Below are 16,867 nucleotides of genomic sequence, written 5' to 3' on the forward strand. Positions count from 1 at the left end.
TGCCACCCCCTAACCTGGTTCTCTTCCCCACAGGAAGGAAAACCTTGGTTATTGTGTAAGAAACCTGAGTTCCTAGGCCCTTAAATGAGGGATCGGGAAAGCCAGGAGGCCACAACCTCCTGTAGCCGCAAGGGAGCAGAAAGCCGTACTGCGCCTCGGGAGGAAGAATGCAGGTTCAGATTTAAGAGGTGACCGTCCAGAAGGCACAAAGAGCCAGCTGAAAAGGGATTCCAGGCAGAGAACTGTGGCTCATGACCAGTTTGGTTTCCAAAGCTTTGGGCTAGAGAGCTGGCTCACCTCTGGGAATAAAATAAAATAGTAGTACTCTCAGGAATAAAACAAGAGCAAATGCGGTTGGGACGGGTTAGGACTCCAAGGCAGTTTTCCCTTTGATAGATGAGGAAACTGAGGCCCAGAGGAGGGCAGCAGGCCTGTGGTGCCAGCGGTGGATGATGCTCCAGCACCCTAACCCCTCCTCCAGCCTGATACCGGGCCAGGAACCCCAGGATCTCATCAGCTCCTTCCCCCAACCCACAAAGAAAGAGTCCTAGGGAGCCTTGATGCCCACCCTAAGCCCCAATCCAGGGCAGTTTTATTGGTGCCATTTGTAAAAGGCCTTTCCCATCAGCCCCAAGCCTTTGCCTTCCCTTTCTGAGAAGGAAGTTGCTGATCCTGGCCCCATGGGTGACAACACACTTGGTCTGATACTGCTGCGATGCATGTGTGACACTCCAGGTGCAGGTCCTTGTGCAAGTCTGCATCCAACCATGGGCAGCAGGAAAATGTGGAGAGCCAGGTCTGTGTATGGAAGCTGGGCAGAGCCCTGGCTGGCTGTAGAGATGTGTGGGCAAGGTGAGCAGGCCCCGTGTACACCCAAGCCCCAGTGCCCAGCGTAGCTGAGGTCCAGGATTGGGGGCAGTAAAATCAGAGATCCTGAGAGAGAAGCCCTTGGGCCAAAGACATGTGTGGTGGCCAGGGCAGGAGCCCAGGTGAGATTCCAGAGGGGGCAGTGTGCATGTTCGCGCACAGCCCAGGGGCAGGGACATTGTGTGCAGGGGGCCTTTGGTGAATGTGTAGCTATGCCTCCCTCCCTTTCTGATCTGCATGCCTGAGTCCCTGGCCTCCTGAAGCTGGGGGTACACACCAGAGGGTAGGGTGGGGAGGAGGTTGGGAAGGAAACTCAGGTGGAAGTGGTTTAGGCCTCAGAGCCCACATCCTGTGGGAGAGTCTGTCAAGGAGCCAGGCCTTCTGTCCCAGTCCTCAGAGCTGCTGGAGTGACAGTCCTCTAGGGGCAGAGATGGATGTCCTCTGGGGGAGGAAATGGCCCAGAGGCTAGGAGGTGGGTTTAGTCCTCCCCGTTCCAGAATCAGGAGGCCTCAGTCGGGCGCCGTCCCCCCTCCTCCTCCATCAGCAGCAGGCGGCGCCGGCCGGCCTCGTAGTCTGCCTCGTCCACACTGACCAGCAGGCGGACAGCCTCCCGGCCCACGGCCTCACGAAGGGCCTCAGTCAGGAACACGCCCCGGAGGGCCTGCAGCAGGGCACCACTCAGGTAGTCGCCCCAGAAGGCGTCCAGATAGGAGAGCTCTGAGAACTTGATGTCGCAAACCACGGAGCCCAGGTCTCGTGAGCGCAGCACTGCGGTGGCCTGCCCAAACACGTCCAGCTGCCGTGCCAGCGCCTGGGGCCGCCGGGATGCCACGCCCTGCTCCAAGGCAGGCCCGTGCTCACAGTACTCTGCTCGCACCCTGAGCCGGATGTCTGCGGAGAAGGAGGGACCAGTCAGGGAGGGGCCAACACTTCACACACTGTGCAATGGGACTGGGGGATACAATGGGAGGGAGGACAGAAACCCTTCCTCTCACCTTCCCTCCCCCCACAGGCTCCTCCCACCGCCCCATGGGTTGCACTGCACCTACCCACATCCTTCCCCCTTCTGGCACCCACACCCAAGGATGGGTGACACCCTCCCATGGCTTCCCTCCTGTGGCCTGGCCTCTGTTACCTCCTTCCTGACCCCACAACCTCCTCTCCCCTCACGTGCCCCACTCTAGCCTTAGCACTCTGCTGTACCTCCACTCACCAAGCAGGTTCTATCCATCCCTGCCCTCTCCTTTGACTAAGGATGCTCTGTGTGTCCCTGTAGCACTTGTTCCCTCACTTCCTTCAAATGCCACCTTCCCAATGAAGCCTCCCCAACCTCCCCATTGAAAACTTCACCACCAGCACCCTGGCCCCCCACATTCCCAGTCCCTCACACCCTGCTCCATTTCTTCCCAAGGCACTTACCACCTTCTAACCTCCTCTGTGCTCTCCCTTATACTGTCATGCTTATCACCTGTCTCCTCTGGGTGAGCCTCCTGTGAGCCCCCTGAAGTTAGGGGCTGTCTGGTTTTGTTTTTGTTTTTAAAGATTTTATCATTCATTCATGAGAGACACAGAGAGGCAGAGACACAGGCAGAGGGAGAAGTAGGCTTCCTGCAAGGAGCCCAATGTGGGACTTGATCCCAGGACTCCAGGATCAGGACCTGAGCCAAAGACAAGAGGTTCAACCACTGAGCCACCCAGGTGCCCCCAGGGGACTGTCTGTTTTATTCACTTGTGTAGCCCTGTGGCACACAGTGGGTGTTCAATACATATTTGTGAAAGAACCAATGCATGGACCGACGGATTTGCTTTGAGGCAACCGGCCTCACGTCCTCCTGCCCCCAGAGAGACTCCTGTGGGGCCAGCCACATCCTCAGCACCCACCCACCAAGTGAGCACCACCCAGGAGTCTCAAGGCTGGACCTGGCTGGATCTGCTGGCAGCAGGTGCTCTTTACCCTCAGAGGCTGCTGAGATGGTGGGCTGTACGCCCGGAGCTCCTGGGGGCCACCTGGCCACCAGGAAGGGAGAGTATGAAGCCTACCCAGGGTCAACAACAGAGAGGAAGAAACGGGGGTTTCTTATGCATCCCCCCGAACACCCAAATTTGCAGCTACAATCAATGCCCTTTCTGCTAAGGCCAGTCTGAGCTGAGTTTCTGTTGCTTACAACCCTACCCACATCTGCCCAAATGAGAGGACAGCTCTGCAAAGGGCACAGGCTCCAAGACTTCTTCCTAGACTGTCCCTGTAAATGTGTCCTCAGGCGTATCACACCTCCCTGTGGGATTACTGAACTCCCACTTGTGACACAGGCTACTAACAGAACCTCCTCTCCAAACAACACCAGCTGTGAGGATCAGCTATGAGCTGCAAATGACAACAGGCACTACCCACATATGAACTCATTTAATCCATGAACACCCCGTAAGGCAGGCCCTATTATCACCTCAATTTACAGGTGAGCAAGTGGAGGCAAAGAGAAGGGAAGTGATTTTTCCAAGGTCACAAGGCCAGGGAGTGGTAGTGCCCCACAGAGGTCACTGAACCTCCTGTGCCCCACAGGGCAGCTTCTGGTCAATGGAAACGATTCTAACCCAGGAGCCTTAAGGCACCAGCTGTGTGACCTGGCACAAGCCACCACCTCTCTGAGCCTAGGTTCTTGCCTGAACCAGGGAATTCCGACTCTGGAAGGCTGCTGAAAGGATTAAAGACAGAGCGATGGATGGAAAAGAAGTGGCTAGCACTGCAGGCAGTGCCCGACGAGTGCTCCAAGAACGGCAACCGCCAACAGCTCCAATGTGCCATGCTTAACCCCTAGTATTCAGAAGGACCAGCCCTGTAGGGGCAGGGGCCACATGCAACCCATTTGACAGATGAGGAAACTGAAGCTCTGGAAGGGAAGTGCCATGTTCCCATCTCCCTTAGCCTTCCATACACAGTGTCAGCAGCAGAGCACAAGGTAGAAGGCAGGTCCCTGCTGCCCCAGATGACTTCTCAGTAGCACCCACTTCCTCCTCCCACCTAAACCCTTCCTCTTTCTACCTCAAGGAGAACCTCATCCTCTCTGCCTGAAGCCCAGGGCAACCTACCTGGCCTTGCCCCTCGGACTTCCCACAACACTCAGGCCCAGCTCCTTTCATCTTAAGAACCACACAAGAAAAAAAAAAAAAAAAAAAAAAGAACCACACAAGACCTCCAAGCCCACATCCTAGACTCCCAGGGGCGTCTGACCATGCCCTCAATTGGTGTGGGCCAGGGAGCAGGGGATTGGGAGGGGCAGCACCTGTCCAAGGCCACACGAAGCAGCTCAGTGGCAGAGGCACAGAGCCAGGTGGCGGAGTCCGACAGACCTTGAGGCGAGTCCCGGCTCTGCCACTCTCTAGCTGTGGGGCCTTGGGCATGTGACCTCACCTCTCTGAGCCTCAGTTTCCCCATCTGAAAAACATAAACAGACAAACAAGAGGTCCCTGCTGCATGGTGCAATCGTGAGGATTCAATAAGGCAACTCACAAAGCACTTGCCCCAGGGCCTAGGACATAGAAGGCACCCAGAAACAGGAACTGTGATTTCAACACCCACCACTCTACCCCATGGCTCCTGCTCAGGCCTGGCTCTCTCTTGCTTGGGCCCCTTAGTTAACTCCTCCCTCAGTCCCCACTGCATTCTCCCATGCTCTGAGACTCCAGGTGCAAGGGCAGCACCCCCAGCACAAGACTTACTCACTCACACAATGACCTGTCTACCTCCTCTGCCCACAACAGCCCCATTCACCCACCAAGGCTCAGCTTGCGAGACCACATGTCCTGAGCCCGTGAAACCCTCCTAGATGGCCTTTTTCCTCAGCACAGATGGGTATTCAACCTGTGGCAGAAACTGTTCACCCACAGCCTACCCCCAACATGGGAAGTGGAAGGACAACAGGACCAGGATGGACTAGTGTATGTCCCAACCATTCTTTCATTTGACAGATGTATTTACAAAGTGCCAGGAACGCTAGCATGGCATGCATGCCTGCCACCAGTGTGCCTAGGAGATACGAAACCCCAGTTAGGGAGCACCTCTCATGGGCCAGGCCCTACCCAACGGTTCTCCAGATCTTCAGGCCCAAATCCCCACCGTACTTTCCTATCTCCATTGACAAATGAGGAAATCCTTCACCATGCCACAGCCCAACCTCGGGTCTGGAACACAACAGCATGACGCACAGAGAAAGAGCACAAGGAGACTCCAGGAGGGAAAAGAAGACCTGCATTACCTGAGCCTCCCTCTATTCCCCCTAGCCAGGAATCAGAGGCTGCAACAGGTGCCATCTCTCCTTTAGTCCTCGAAATGACCGAAGAACAATAGATGATCTCCATATAGCATTTACCGCAGACTAGCACACACACGGCATGTATTGAGCCTCTGATTATCCTTGCAACCTTATAGGACAGTGCTGTTACCTCCTTTCGGCAAATGGGAAACTGAGGCACCCAGGATGATTCACCTGCCTGAGGCCACACAGCCAGGAAATGGCAGAGCTGGAGTTCCAACTGGGGTGCCTGGCTCCAGAGCCTGAGCTCTTAATTACCTCTGTTCTGTTTGCTGCCTCTCACACAACAATACACAGAAACCTGTAATTAAAAGACATCCCAAGGGCCACGAGAGAAAATTAGGGAGAACGAGGTGTAATTTAGATTGTAACAATCAGAGAGAACCTCTCTAGGAAATGACACTGCAAGTAAAATGCGACGAAAAGCAGGTCGAGAGAGAAAGAGAAGGAAAAGCAGCCTTCCCAGAAGACAAACTGGCTCGCAGGAAAGTCCAGAAGCTGAACGTGAACTTGAGGCTTTCACAGGCTGCGGGCCGGTGTGGCTGGAGCACATGGAGAAGGGCGCCAGGGGAATGAGCAGAGGAGCAGGTGGAATCATGCAGGGCAAGGTGTCACAGCCTCTGGGAGGGGACCACAGCCCTCCACACCGCAGTGGCCACCCTCCATAAAACCTCACCCCAGCACCTGCTCTCCTGGGGCTGGCTGGGGGATCACACGGCTGGATGCAAGTGAGGAGCAGAGGCCAGTGCCTTGCACATAATGAGCCCTCTGAGGGCCACAGGAAGGATACAACCTCACCCCAAAGGACTCCGGCTGTACCCCAGAAGCAGCCTGGCAGTCTGGGACAGAGCCAGGGTGGCAGTCGGGGAAGGACAAAGGCGTTCAGCCCAGGAAAGATGCAGCAGACACGGAGAGAAGTGAATGATCCAGGCCCAGGTGTGTCAGGAAGGAGCAGAGTGGGGAAGAGCATGGGCCAGGGACTGGCTGAACTGTGTCCTCTGGCCAGAACACCAAGCATGGGCCAATGGTCCCTCTCCACTTGGGCAGCTAGATGGAAAGGCCCTCTCTGCCCCTCTGCCCCAGGGCAGAGGCCATGGCTATACTCTCCTTAGCGAGGAGAGCTGCTCTTGCTCCCACACTCTGGTGGGCCCCAGCACACTCTGGTCCTCCTGCCCCACACCTCAACCCCCTCTCTACTAGGGCAGAGGGAGATGTGGAGGGAAACAGGCAGGGATTCCCAGTGGGGGACCAGAGAAGGGACAGGCCAAGGGGGAGAATGGCAGCCAGGATGCTCTGATGGAAAGACCCCTGCCCCTCCACGGCCATTCCAAGGGCCCCTCTGGACAACAGAGGCACCCATCCCTTGCTTTAGTCTCTTCCCCAGGATATGGCCAGCATCATCACATCAGATAGGAGGTTCTGCTAAACTAACAGATGGAGGCAATGAGGAGACACTGCCACCAATGTCAGAGAAAGATAAGCAGCCACTACCTGCTTCCCAATGGAAGGTCACACCACCACCTGGGGAGTGAGCTTGAAAATAAAATAAAACATCACATCAGAATCTGATCAAGTCTCTCTAGACCAACTACCGATTTTCAGGAAACAGACTATAGGGGACCGTATCAATCACCTCAACTGTGGGATGCAACTAACAAAATCCAGTCTTGGGCAGCCCCGGTGGCGCAGCGGTTCAGTGCCGCCTGAAGCCCAGGGCGTGATCCTGGAGACCCTGGATCGTGTCCCACATCAGGCTCCCTGCATGGAGCCTGCTTCTCCCTCTGCCTGTGCCTCTGCCTCTCTCTCTCTCTCTCTCTCTCTCTCTCTCTCTCTCTCTGATCTCTATGAATAAATAAATAAAATCTTTAAAAAAAAAAACTTCAAACAAAACAAAATCCAGTCTTTAGGAATCACTACAGGACAACTACTTTCAACAAATACAAAGCTAGAGGGATGGGGAGGGAGAGAGAACTGACATGATGAAGGAAATATCAGAGATCAGGAGAGACTTAGAGAGCCAGCAGACAGCTCCTGGTTGGCTCACACGGAGCATTTGCCTTTGGCTCAGGTCATGATCCCAGGGTCCTGGGATGGAGTCCCACATCGGGCCCCCTGCTCAGTGGGGAGTCTGCTTCTCCCTCTGCCCCTCCCCCTGTTCCTGCTCTCAAATAAATTAAATTTAAAAAGAACCAGCACTTCTGAGACAACCGGACGTTGGAGCACTGATTATAGACATTTAAACAGTTAAGGAACTTAACTTTCGCATGGTGATTTTTCAAAAATTCTGATCCTTTAGTGGTACACAGTGAAAAATCCACAAATGAAATAAAAAGACACCTGAAAGTGATTCCAAAACCATGGATGGTGCAGCAGGATCACCCACGAGCTGATAATGGTGGAAGCATAGTGAAGGCGGGGGAAAGGGGTCATCATGCTGGTGTGCCTGCCTCTGTCCCTTCACCACAGAAAATGGGAAAAAAGTCCATTCTGCCACTCAAATCCTCTGGCTGCTTTCCGTCATTTAAAGCAAAGAAAGCACTGACCCATGCTGCTGGCCCTGCAGGATGAGCCCCACACCTCCCAGCAATCTCACCTTTACTCCCTGGGCTCCAGTCTGGCCAGCTTCCTCACCATCCCTTCACCACCACTGGCTCACCCTTACTCAGATCTTGACACCTGCTGTCCCCAGATCTAGAACACTTCCCCGGCCATCCACACACTCTGTCTCTTCCAAGAGGGCTTCTGAGACCACCCTACCACCCACACATCTAAAGCTGAATTTTCCATTTCTCTCTACCCCCTTGCCCTGCCTTCTCATCTCAGCTGCCATCTGAAGTTTCTGTGTCTTGGTTTTCTCCTCCCATCAAAACACACGCTCCATATGCACAAGCGCCTCCCATCCCTGCTGTGCCTAGTGCGCAGAATACACATGGAATACACATGGAATAAGAGAATGAACCAACCCTGCCACTCTGCACAAGGAGTGCTATCACCCCTACCTCAGGGCTGTCTTGAAAATTCAGGGCCAGGCGAGTAGTATGCCCAGCACAGTGCCCAACGGATGGCTTTGAAGGGGATGTGGAAACTCAGAGGATCTGTGTCCAAACCCGGGGTACTCCAGACACCCTTCTTCCCCTTCGGAAACCCAGAGTTTGGTCTGGTTCTACCCCTCTGGGGAGGGCACCTGACTAGGGGCAATCCCCACAGCGGTCACACACGAGGGGCAAGAATGGCAGATCACGCAGGTCTGAACGAGCCTCCTTCCACCCCTGGGAGCCTCCTTCCACCTCTGGTACTAGGCCTCGTTAAAGGTGAGCCATCCCAGCTTTCAGAGGGAAGGAACCACCAGTGCCCTTACTGGGAAGGGCCTCCCTCCAGCCCCACCCTGCCTAGTGAGTCAGCAGTTAGACCTGCTTACAGTCCTCCCAGCAAGACCCAGCCACACCCTGGGTAACAACCTCCCTGCCACAGCCCTGCCTTCCGGGAAGAGACCTGAGGCCTCTGCAGGCAACAAGACCCCTCCCCAGCCCCAGCTCAGCAGGCTCCCTAGGGAGGCAGTGACTCCCTCTGCTACAGCCAGCCAGCCCAGTGGCTCTAATTGCTGCTGGCCCTCCGGGCAGCCACTCCCTCTAGCTGAGGGTTGTTGGAGGACACTGGCTGGCTCTATTGGTCTATTCCTCCTGGCAGCACTCAGCACAGGTTATCTAGAGCCTCATCCGTGGAGTGGATGTGACACTCAAGAGAGGGAACCAAAGAGGTGTGGGCTGAGTAAAAGAGAGCACGTCTACACCCCTTAGAACCAGCTGGAATTTCTCGAAGGCAAGGTCTGAGCATGAATCTCTAGAGCAGAGCCCACCACCCACCTGACCTAACACACCCGCAGGCCCAGGCAGCCCTTCTCCCCAAGAGAACGTCCCTGGGCCATACCTCCCTCGTCTCCTGCATGCGCTGCCCAGCCTCTTCACTCCATTCTCTGCTCCCTTTTCGTTTATGTAATACCTACCTGGCACGGCACATACTCTTTATATGCCTGACACGCTTTTAAACACTTTATAAATCAAAACTCGTGGGCAGCCCAGGTGGCTCGGTGGTTTAGCACTGCCTTCAGCCCAGGGCGTGATCCTGGAGACCCGGAATCGAGTACCACATCAGGCTCCCTGCATGGAGCCTGCTTCTCCCTCTGCCTATGTCTCTGCTTCTCTCTCTCTCTCTCTCTGTGTGTCTCATGAATAAATAAATAAAATCTTTAAAAAAAATAAAAAATAAAAAAAAAATAAATCAAAATTCGTTTATTAACTAATTTTCCAGATGGAGTCAGAGTTCCATCAAAAGCAGGTATCAGATCACCTAGCTCCCCTACTGAAAACCCTAAGTAACACCTGCTGTATGGAATAAAATCCCAACTCCCATCTACTCCCAGGTCTGCCAGGCCCAGTGGCTTGGCTCCTGCCAAGCTCCTCCACCCACTCCCCACCCTCTGTTCATGGCACTATCTAAAGTGAGCTTTAGTTTCACTGATCTGTCACCCTACTAGAAGGTCGCCTCCCCAAGGGCAGGGACCTCACTGCTATTCCTGTCCCAAGCACACTGCACATAACAAGACAACCCACAAACTGGAACATAGCGCATAGCGCGGGCCTCAAGCCAGGCACCGTTGTGGACATATTACCAGGTTAAATCATTTTCTCTCTCAACAACCCTACTCGGAAAGCACCATATCAGCCTCGTTTTACACAAAAGGATTCGGCCACCTGCCCAAGGTCAAACGGACTACTTAAAGGCCAAGGCTAAAAGATGAATCTGGCAGCCTGCCCCAGGATCATTTTCTACCCATATGTTATTCCACCCCTACAGAGGAAATGACTGTAGGGTAAGTGAACCCGGAAAATTTTTTCTGAAAAAAACAAATGAAACTGAGAGCAAGGGGTCGTCAGTAAAAGCTTCCTGAAGGAGGTAGTGCATGTGATCCTTCAACTACAGACAGGACAGACAGGACGTAGAAAGCAAGGGGCTGATGATGAACAGAAGCCACTGCCTACCCACTAGGTGTGCCACTCTCCGGACCAGTGTCTGTCTCTGCCATCCTCTGGCTCAGCACCCAGCCACTGGCACTATACATGCATTCACCAAGGCCCACAGACACCTACCACAGGTCACTTTGCCTTCTGAGGCAGGTCTGGCTGGCTCTTGCTGCTGCTGCTGGGGGGTGGTCGGGGTCCCTCTCCGCCGCCGTCTGGCACCACCACTGGGCCGGCCCCGACTCCGCCGCTGCCGCTTGGTCGGTGGGGAGCCTGAGGAGAGAAAGATGGGGCACACTGAGGGCCAGGATAACAGGTAGAGCAGATAGGCAGGTGCCTGCTGAAGAGATCAAGGCTTGTCTCCATGCCAGGAGATCCTGGATGAGCCCCTCCACTTCCTGGGCCTCAGTTGGCCTGGACCATAAAATGAACAGGGAGTATATCCAACCTAGCATCATCTGGAAGAGCACACCCTACTACTGGGAAACCCCACTCCCACGTGTGACCCTGAAGAAGCCCCTGCACCACAAGGCCAGGAAGCAAGCATGACAACAAACCACTGGGGCATCTTCCTAATTGTCTAAATGTGAACACAATGTAAATATCCGGCAAGAAGTACATAGGGTAACTCCTAGGGCAGATTGGTTAGTGAAATAAAAGCAAAGAGTCAAACAAGTGTCTACAATTTGCTACATCTGTGTGAAAAAAGAGAGAGAGAAAATAAGCATATATACACATTTGTTATTTTTGCAAGACAAAACACTGTAAAGATAAATTGGAAATGAATGGAATTAGTTACCTATTCACTAGGAGTGGGGGGCAAGAGTGGAAATGATCCTTCTGAGAACATCTTTCTCACCCATGTTAGTTCTGACCTTTGAGTCGTGAAACTTATTTTACATACTCAAAATATTAAAGAGACCCCAAAAACCCCCAACCATAAAATTAAACAGAAACAAATGAACCTAGTTGTATATATAATTGGTAATTCGAACAGAAGAATTATTTCAAGTAACTTGGAAGAACATTCTGACTATAAACTCTCAGTGGGATATACTCCTAGGGCAGGAAGAACCAGGAATAAATGGTATGCTTCATTCAGGAGATACAGTCAGCAGCGGTGCTGGTACGGATGTACTTTCGAAGCTATGCCTGTCGTAAAACAAAGTAAACAAACCTATTATCACAAAGTTATTAATACCTAAAATTTTTAGAGTACCAAAAAAAGTCTTTGTAGTATTAACTTTGAAAACACTAAAATAGGGCAGCCCCAGTGGCACAGCGGTTTAGTGCCGCCTACAGCCCGGGGTATGATCCTGGAGACCTGGGATGGAGTCCCACGTCGGGCTTCCTGCATGGAGCCTGCTTCTCCCTCTGCCTATGTCTCTGCCTCTCTCTCTCTCTCTGAATAAATAAATAAAGCTTTAAAAAAAAAAGAAAGGAAACACTAAGATAATTTATTTTTGGAGACAGAAAGAGAAAGCGAACACACGTGTATGAGAGCAGGAGAGAGAGGGAAAGAGAGAACCCCAAGCAGGCTCCATGCCCAGCACAGACCCCGACATGGGGCTTGATCCCACAACTCTGAGATCATGACCTGAGCCAGAATCAAAAGTTGGCCACATTACTGAGCCACCTCGGCGCCCCAAAATAACGAATACAAATTTCTTAAAAGCAATTTCTAGTTCTGTTCACTAAAAAGAGTCTGGAAACAGCACACACACTCAGCACCCAGGTCTGGGTCTCTAAATGCCAGTGCCTCTAAAAGAAACAGCCTTCTGGAAATAGCAGATTCCAGGACTGGGGAAGGAAAAGTACAAGTTGAGTCCAGGACATCTCACTGTGCCACAGAGCAGGAAGCCCAAAGAATGATGGAGCCACATCAAAAAGACAGTAGGAGCTAGTCAATTTGAACCTCAGGAAGAATGACTAATAGATTCTAACACAGTAAATAAATAACAATACAAGAAAACATAGTGCTGCTCCCTCTCCCCCCAAGAAAAGAGAGAGAAATAAAGGAAAGTCCTGAAAGAACGCCAGCTAACAGACACTGAAAAATAAGAAAAGAATAAATCACCGTTTTGGGAACACCAGTGTAATCACTGGTTCAGGCGGAGATCACCAACACATGCTAAAGCCACTGGGGATGGCGTTGGGGAACAGAATGTGCCAAAGTGTCACCCCACAGATTGTCTAGCCATTAAAGGGGAAAATGTCCGTTTACCAAGGACAAATATGGCAGACACCACCTTACCCGAGTGATCAGACTTGCCTACTCACAAGAAAACCAGATCTTAAGCAGCCTGAGGTGTTCCAATGTGAAACACATGGCATCGACCAAGGAGCATTCCTGCCAAAACATGTAACCTGAATCTAATCAAGCCTCCTGACCCACTTTTTATTGCACCTTACTTTACTAAACTCTCAACCCTGGAAATTACTCTAACCTCTTCTGGCCACATGTTTACATGATTTTTAAGGTTTTTTTTTTTTTTTTTTTAAGTTTCAAGTTATAAACTATACACAGCGCCAGGTGGCTATTGCCATACCTGTCTCCTGGTATATGTGTGGGTGTGTTGGGGGGGGGGTTCCCACTTCACAGTAGATGCAGGGCACCAAAGGGACCAGCTCAGTGACACCATGAGGAAATTATCAGACACTTCCAAAAACAATCAGGACATTCTGCAAAACAACTGGCCTGACAGGGTCAGTAACTCAACATCAAAGGAAAAAAAGAAACAAATATGGATGGGAAAGGAGTTTACATTCTAGAGTTAAGAGATTAAGGAATATAATAAATGAACACAAAGAACCTCAACTACCAGTGGATCTTAAGAGTGGAGACAATCTTGGGGAGATGTGAAAATGAGGATGAAAGAGGATTATTTATTTACTTCTGATAATGGTCTGGAGACAGTCTAGGAGAATCTCCTCATCCTCAGGAAATGCCTCCTGATTTAGGAGTAAAATATCCTGATGGCTACAACTTACTTTCAAAAGAGTTCACCCAAAAACCCCACTGTTACATATACACACACAAAGCCAAAATGTCAAAATGCTAAAATTACTGAATTGAGGCGGAAGATATGAGTACACTCACTGCACTCATCTTTCAACTTCTCTGTATGCTTCAAATTGTGTTTGAATAATTTAGGAATGGAGGAAGAGGAGACTGCCCACATGAACTGGCAGGGAAACTCAAAGAAACCCATTAAAGGTACTTGACATAAATAAATCTCAGAAGCACGTCCAGCAAAGTCAGCCATATGAACACCCACCATGTGATGTCATTCAGATGCACCATAAAACCACAACAAACAATTCCATACGTTGCTTCTGGACACACGCTTTTGCAGAATAAACACCACGCACAAAGGAATGTGGAGGCGGAATGACCCCTCAGGCCCCTTCCTTGATGGGTCGGGATGGAGTGGGTTCACCAGGATTCAGAAGGAAGAAAGGGACGCTGCCATCACACCCAGCTCTCAAGGCTCACCTGTCTCCCACTGACCCTGCTGAACCTCTGAGGTACCACTGGACTGGCGACGGCGACGACGGCTACCTTCAGTCCTTTTAGAAGAAGAGCCAGAGGAGGTGCCATAGTTGTAGCGTTCTGGAGACACTTCAGAGAGAGAAAAATGGAAAGAAATATTCACAGCCTCCAACCCCTCCCGGACCCAGGTTCCAATTCCCACCTGGAGATGGACTCCTGCCCCACTAGGTGCCTGAGTTCCCCAGAAGTCAGAGCCCAGACAGCCGCTCTCTCTCAAATGCTTCCTGCCCAGTGGTTGCTACATGCCTACAATGAGAGATGAGACCCGTGACCTTCTGGGGCTGTCCAACCCATGTTTATAGCAGCTTCCAATTGTCAGGGCTGGACTCTGTAAGTCGAGTCATGGCCAGGATCCCTGCAATGTGGCCCCCCACCACCAATTGCCCCCAATGCTCCCTGAAGCCCCAAGAAGTAAGCAGGCTCCCCAAATTCCCTCTTCCATAGCCTGACCTCCACATATATTTTTCTAAATGCACTGTTGGTTCTCCTCTAGTGATGCCCTTCTCCTGGTTATCCAGTTCCCGTGGACTTTCTATGGGCAGGGGAAGTTTGCAATCCCCCTCCGCAACTAGCCACTGCACCTGATAACCCAGCCAAGGGCTCAACAGTTCAGGGCCTATGCACACACAGGACTTCTATCCCTTAAACCCTTGGGTTCCTCACCTTCTCAGAACTGCTCCTGCAGGAGTACTTCCCTCACAGGATTAAGAGCATCAACTCAGAGCCAAGCCACCCAGGTTTAAATCCTGACTCCCACACTTTCTACCTGTGTCATCTCAAGCCCCTGTTTAAAGTGGTTTCTTACCTCCCCCTCTGCTCTTCGTTTGTCAGTCCCCTTTGCTCCTGCCACACTGGTCTCTGATGATACCAAACCCATTACTGACTCAGGGCTTGAAAGCCTGTCTTTCACTCTGCCTGGCATTTTCTCCTCTGAGATCTACGCACACCAGAAATAGATAGCCTCCATTCCATCACTTTCTCAGAAAGGTTTGGACTGGTATCCAATCTGAGGGGAGCTCCCTTCACTAGAAGGCACTCTCTATTCTCTGCATTCCCATAACTCTGCTTTAGTCTTTCCATAACCCTATCTAAAAATAAACCATCTGCCTTGATGGCTGCTTCCCTCCACTAACCATAAGCTTCATGGAATAAACACTTTGTCAGTCCCAACACCCTGTACCTCCTGTACTGAGCACATAGGATTCAGTTCTTATAGGAGTACAAGCTGCTTAACTTCTCTTAACCCGGTTCTTTTCCCTGTAAGGTGGAGACACTAACAGGGCTCCCCACCCCCGCAGGATTACTGGGAGGATATAAGGCGACAGTTCACATGAAGGGCTTACCGCTGTGCCCAGCATGAAATAAGCCCTCCATAAAGTGGCCACAAATGTCACAGATGTGGCCAAATTCCACAAGCTCGTGTCTCCCAAAGCCATGTCTCCTCCCTGTCCTGTTCCTCATTGATACTCTCAAAGAAGGGGAGGAGCGAGTGGGGAAGCAGGCTGATATGGTGCTGTCCCTATCAGGCCACCATGGAGGCCCAGCCAGGGCAAGGCCCCAAGCCTACCGGAAGTCTGTCGCCCTCCCATTCAACCATACCTGGCCGGCGCCTCTTGCGCGCCAGGTGCGGCAGCAGGTCGTGGCGCGCCAGGACGCGCAGGAGTTGCCCCAGCAGGCGAAGGTTGCTCTCGTCGCACTGTCCGCGGCGCTCCAGCTCCAGCAGCAGCTCCAGGCCGCTTCGGGCGCGGGCCAGACCGCCGGCCGCGCCGGGGGCCTCGTCGAGCAGGAAGGCCAGAAGCTCCAGCTCGCACTCGGTCAGCTGCCCGCCCACCACCTCGAACATACGGTGAAGCGACAGCATCCCGTAGTAGTCCAGGCATTCATCCTCCTCCCAGCTCGGGGCCGGGGTCAACCCGGACAGCGCCATATCTGGGGGGGGGGGGGGGGTGGCACCAGGGCCTAGAACCCACACAGCGCGGAGGGGACAGTGGTCAGCGACGCGAGGACCCGGGCCCTACTCCCGCCAGCGCGTCTCCCCAGCCCCGTGCTGCCGAGCAGGGCCACCTTCGCACCCCAGCCTTCCCGGCCGGCCGCCTCCCCCCAGAAAAAAATGGTATCGCCCGAGGTCCCCTAGTAACAGGTCGAGACGCTAGACCCCGCTCGTCCTCCCACCAGTAGGGCCCGCCCGGCCCGCACACCCCTCCCCAGGTGGTATGTCCCGAACCAGCCTCCGGATCCGACCGAGTGATCCGGTCCGAACAAGTGTGGGGGCCCATCCCGGGGCACCCTGCCAACCGCCCTTTGACTCTGGGCAGCACTGTCCGGACGTGCCCCTTGGCTCCGTCCTGTGGTATTGTCCGATCAGCGCCGCGGCTCCACCCAAATGGTACCGTCCGAAAGTGACCCTCTGCCCCCCACAATGGAGCCGACCAAAGCAGCCCTTCACCCCACACAGGTGGTGCTGCCCGAACCCGACCCCCTCGCTCTGTTAGGGCGGTACCGCTCTCTCCCCAACACCCAGGTGGCTCCGTCTACCCGCCACCAGTCGCCCTCAGGCCTCTCTGGATCCTCACCAGATTCCGGCGTCTGACGACTCCTGGGCGACGGCCGCAGCCACTTGTTTTGGATCTTTCTGGCACCTTCTCTATTATTACGCCTGCGTCACCTCGCCCCTCCTCCTTCCCCCAACTCGCGCAGGTGCGACCGCCACGCCCCTTGGGCGCATGCGCAGAGTGAAGCTTCCAAGCCCCACCCCCCTCCGGGCCCGCCCCCAACCGTAGCGTCGGGGCCCGCCAGTGCTGCGCCTGCGCAAGACGAGAGCGATTCCGCGTCTGAGTTGGAACTGGTATTTGGTTGCAGGGTTGCTTATGTCCGCCCGTGACTTAAGGTTGGGTCCCTGTTGCCCCACGTCAAGCCCTATTGGAACTACCCAACTCAGGGACTACGGCCCCATCCTAAGCACGACCTAGACGCCCACATAACCGCTCCTTCCAGCTGCCTGTATGCAAGGAACCCCAATCGCCACGTTCCGGGCTTCTCATAGCCTCCAGGCCCCTTATGATCCGGACTTGAATGCTCCTCCATCAGACTGCCCCTTACTCCTAATGGCAACCAGGAAC

General features: G+C 53.2%; 1 protein-coding gene across 2 annotated transcripts; it reads right to left on the reverse strand.

Moving 5' to 3' along the window:
- Positions 1-561: 561 nt before the first annotated feature.
- Positions 562-16,503, reverse strand: DEDD2 (death effector domain containing 2). Of its 2 annotated transcripts, none has more exons than XM_026013863.2 (5): positions 16,322-16,503; positions 15,348-15,707; positions 13,692-13,817; positions 10,325-10,468; positions 562-1,758 (listed from the first exon to the last, which is right to left on the reverse strand). In XM_026013863.2, the coding sequence occupies exons 2-5, from the start codon at positions 15,673-15,675 to the stop codon at positions 1,367-1,369; spliced, it is 990 nt and encodes a 329-aa protein (XP_025869648.1). In that variant the 5' UTR covers positions 15,676-15,707; positions 16,322-16,503; the 3' UTR covers positions 562-1,366. The 2 variants fall into 2 exon arrangements, with proteins under 2 accessions (XP_025869648.1, XP_025869650.1); XM_026013865.2 differs by having other exon boundaries at positions 15,348-15,677; positions 16,322-16,439.
- Positions 16,504-16,867: the final 364 nt, after the last annotated feature.

Source organism: Vulpes vulpes, chromosome 1, assembly GCF_048418805.1.
Source record: "Vulpes vulpes isolate BD-2025 chromosome 1, VulVul3, whole genome shotgun sequence".
Lineage (NCBI taxonomy): Eukaryota > Metazoa > Chordata > Mammalia > Carnivora > Canidae > Vulpes > Vulpes vulpes.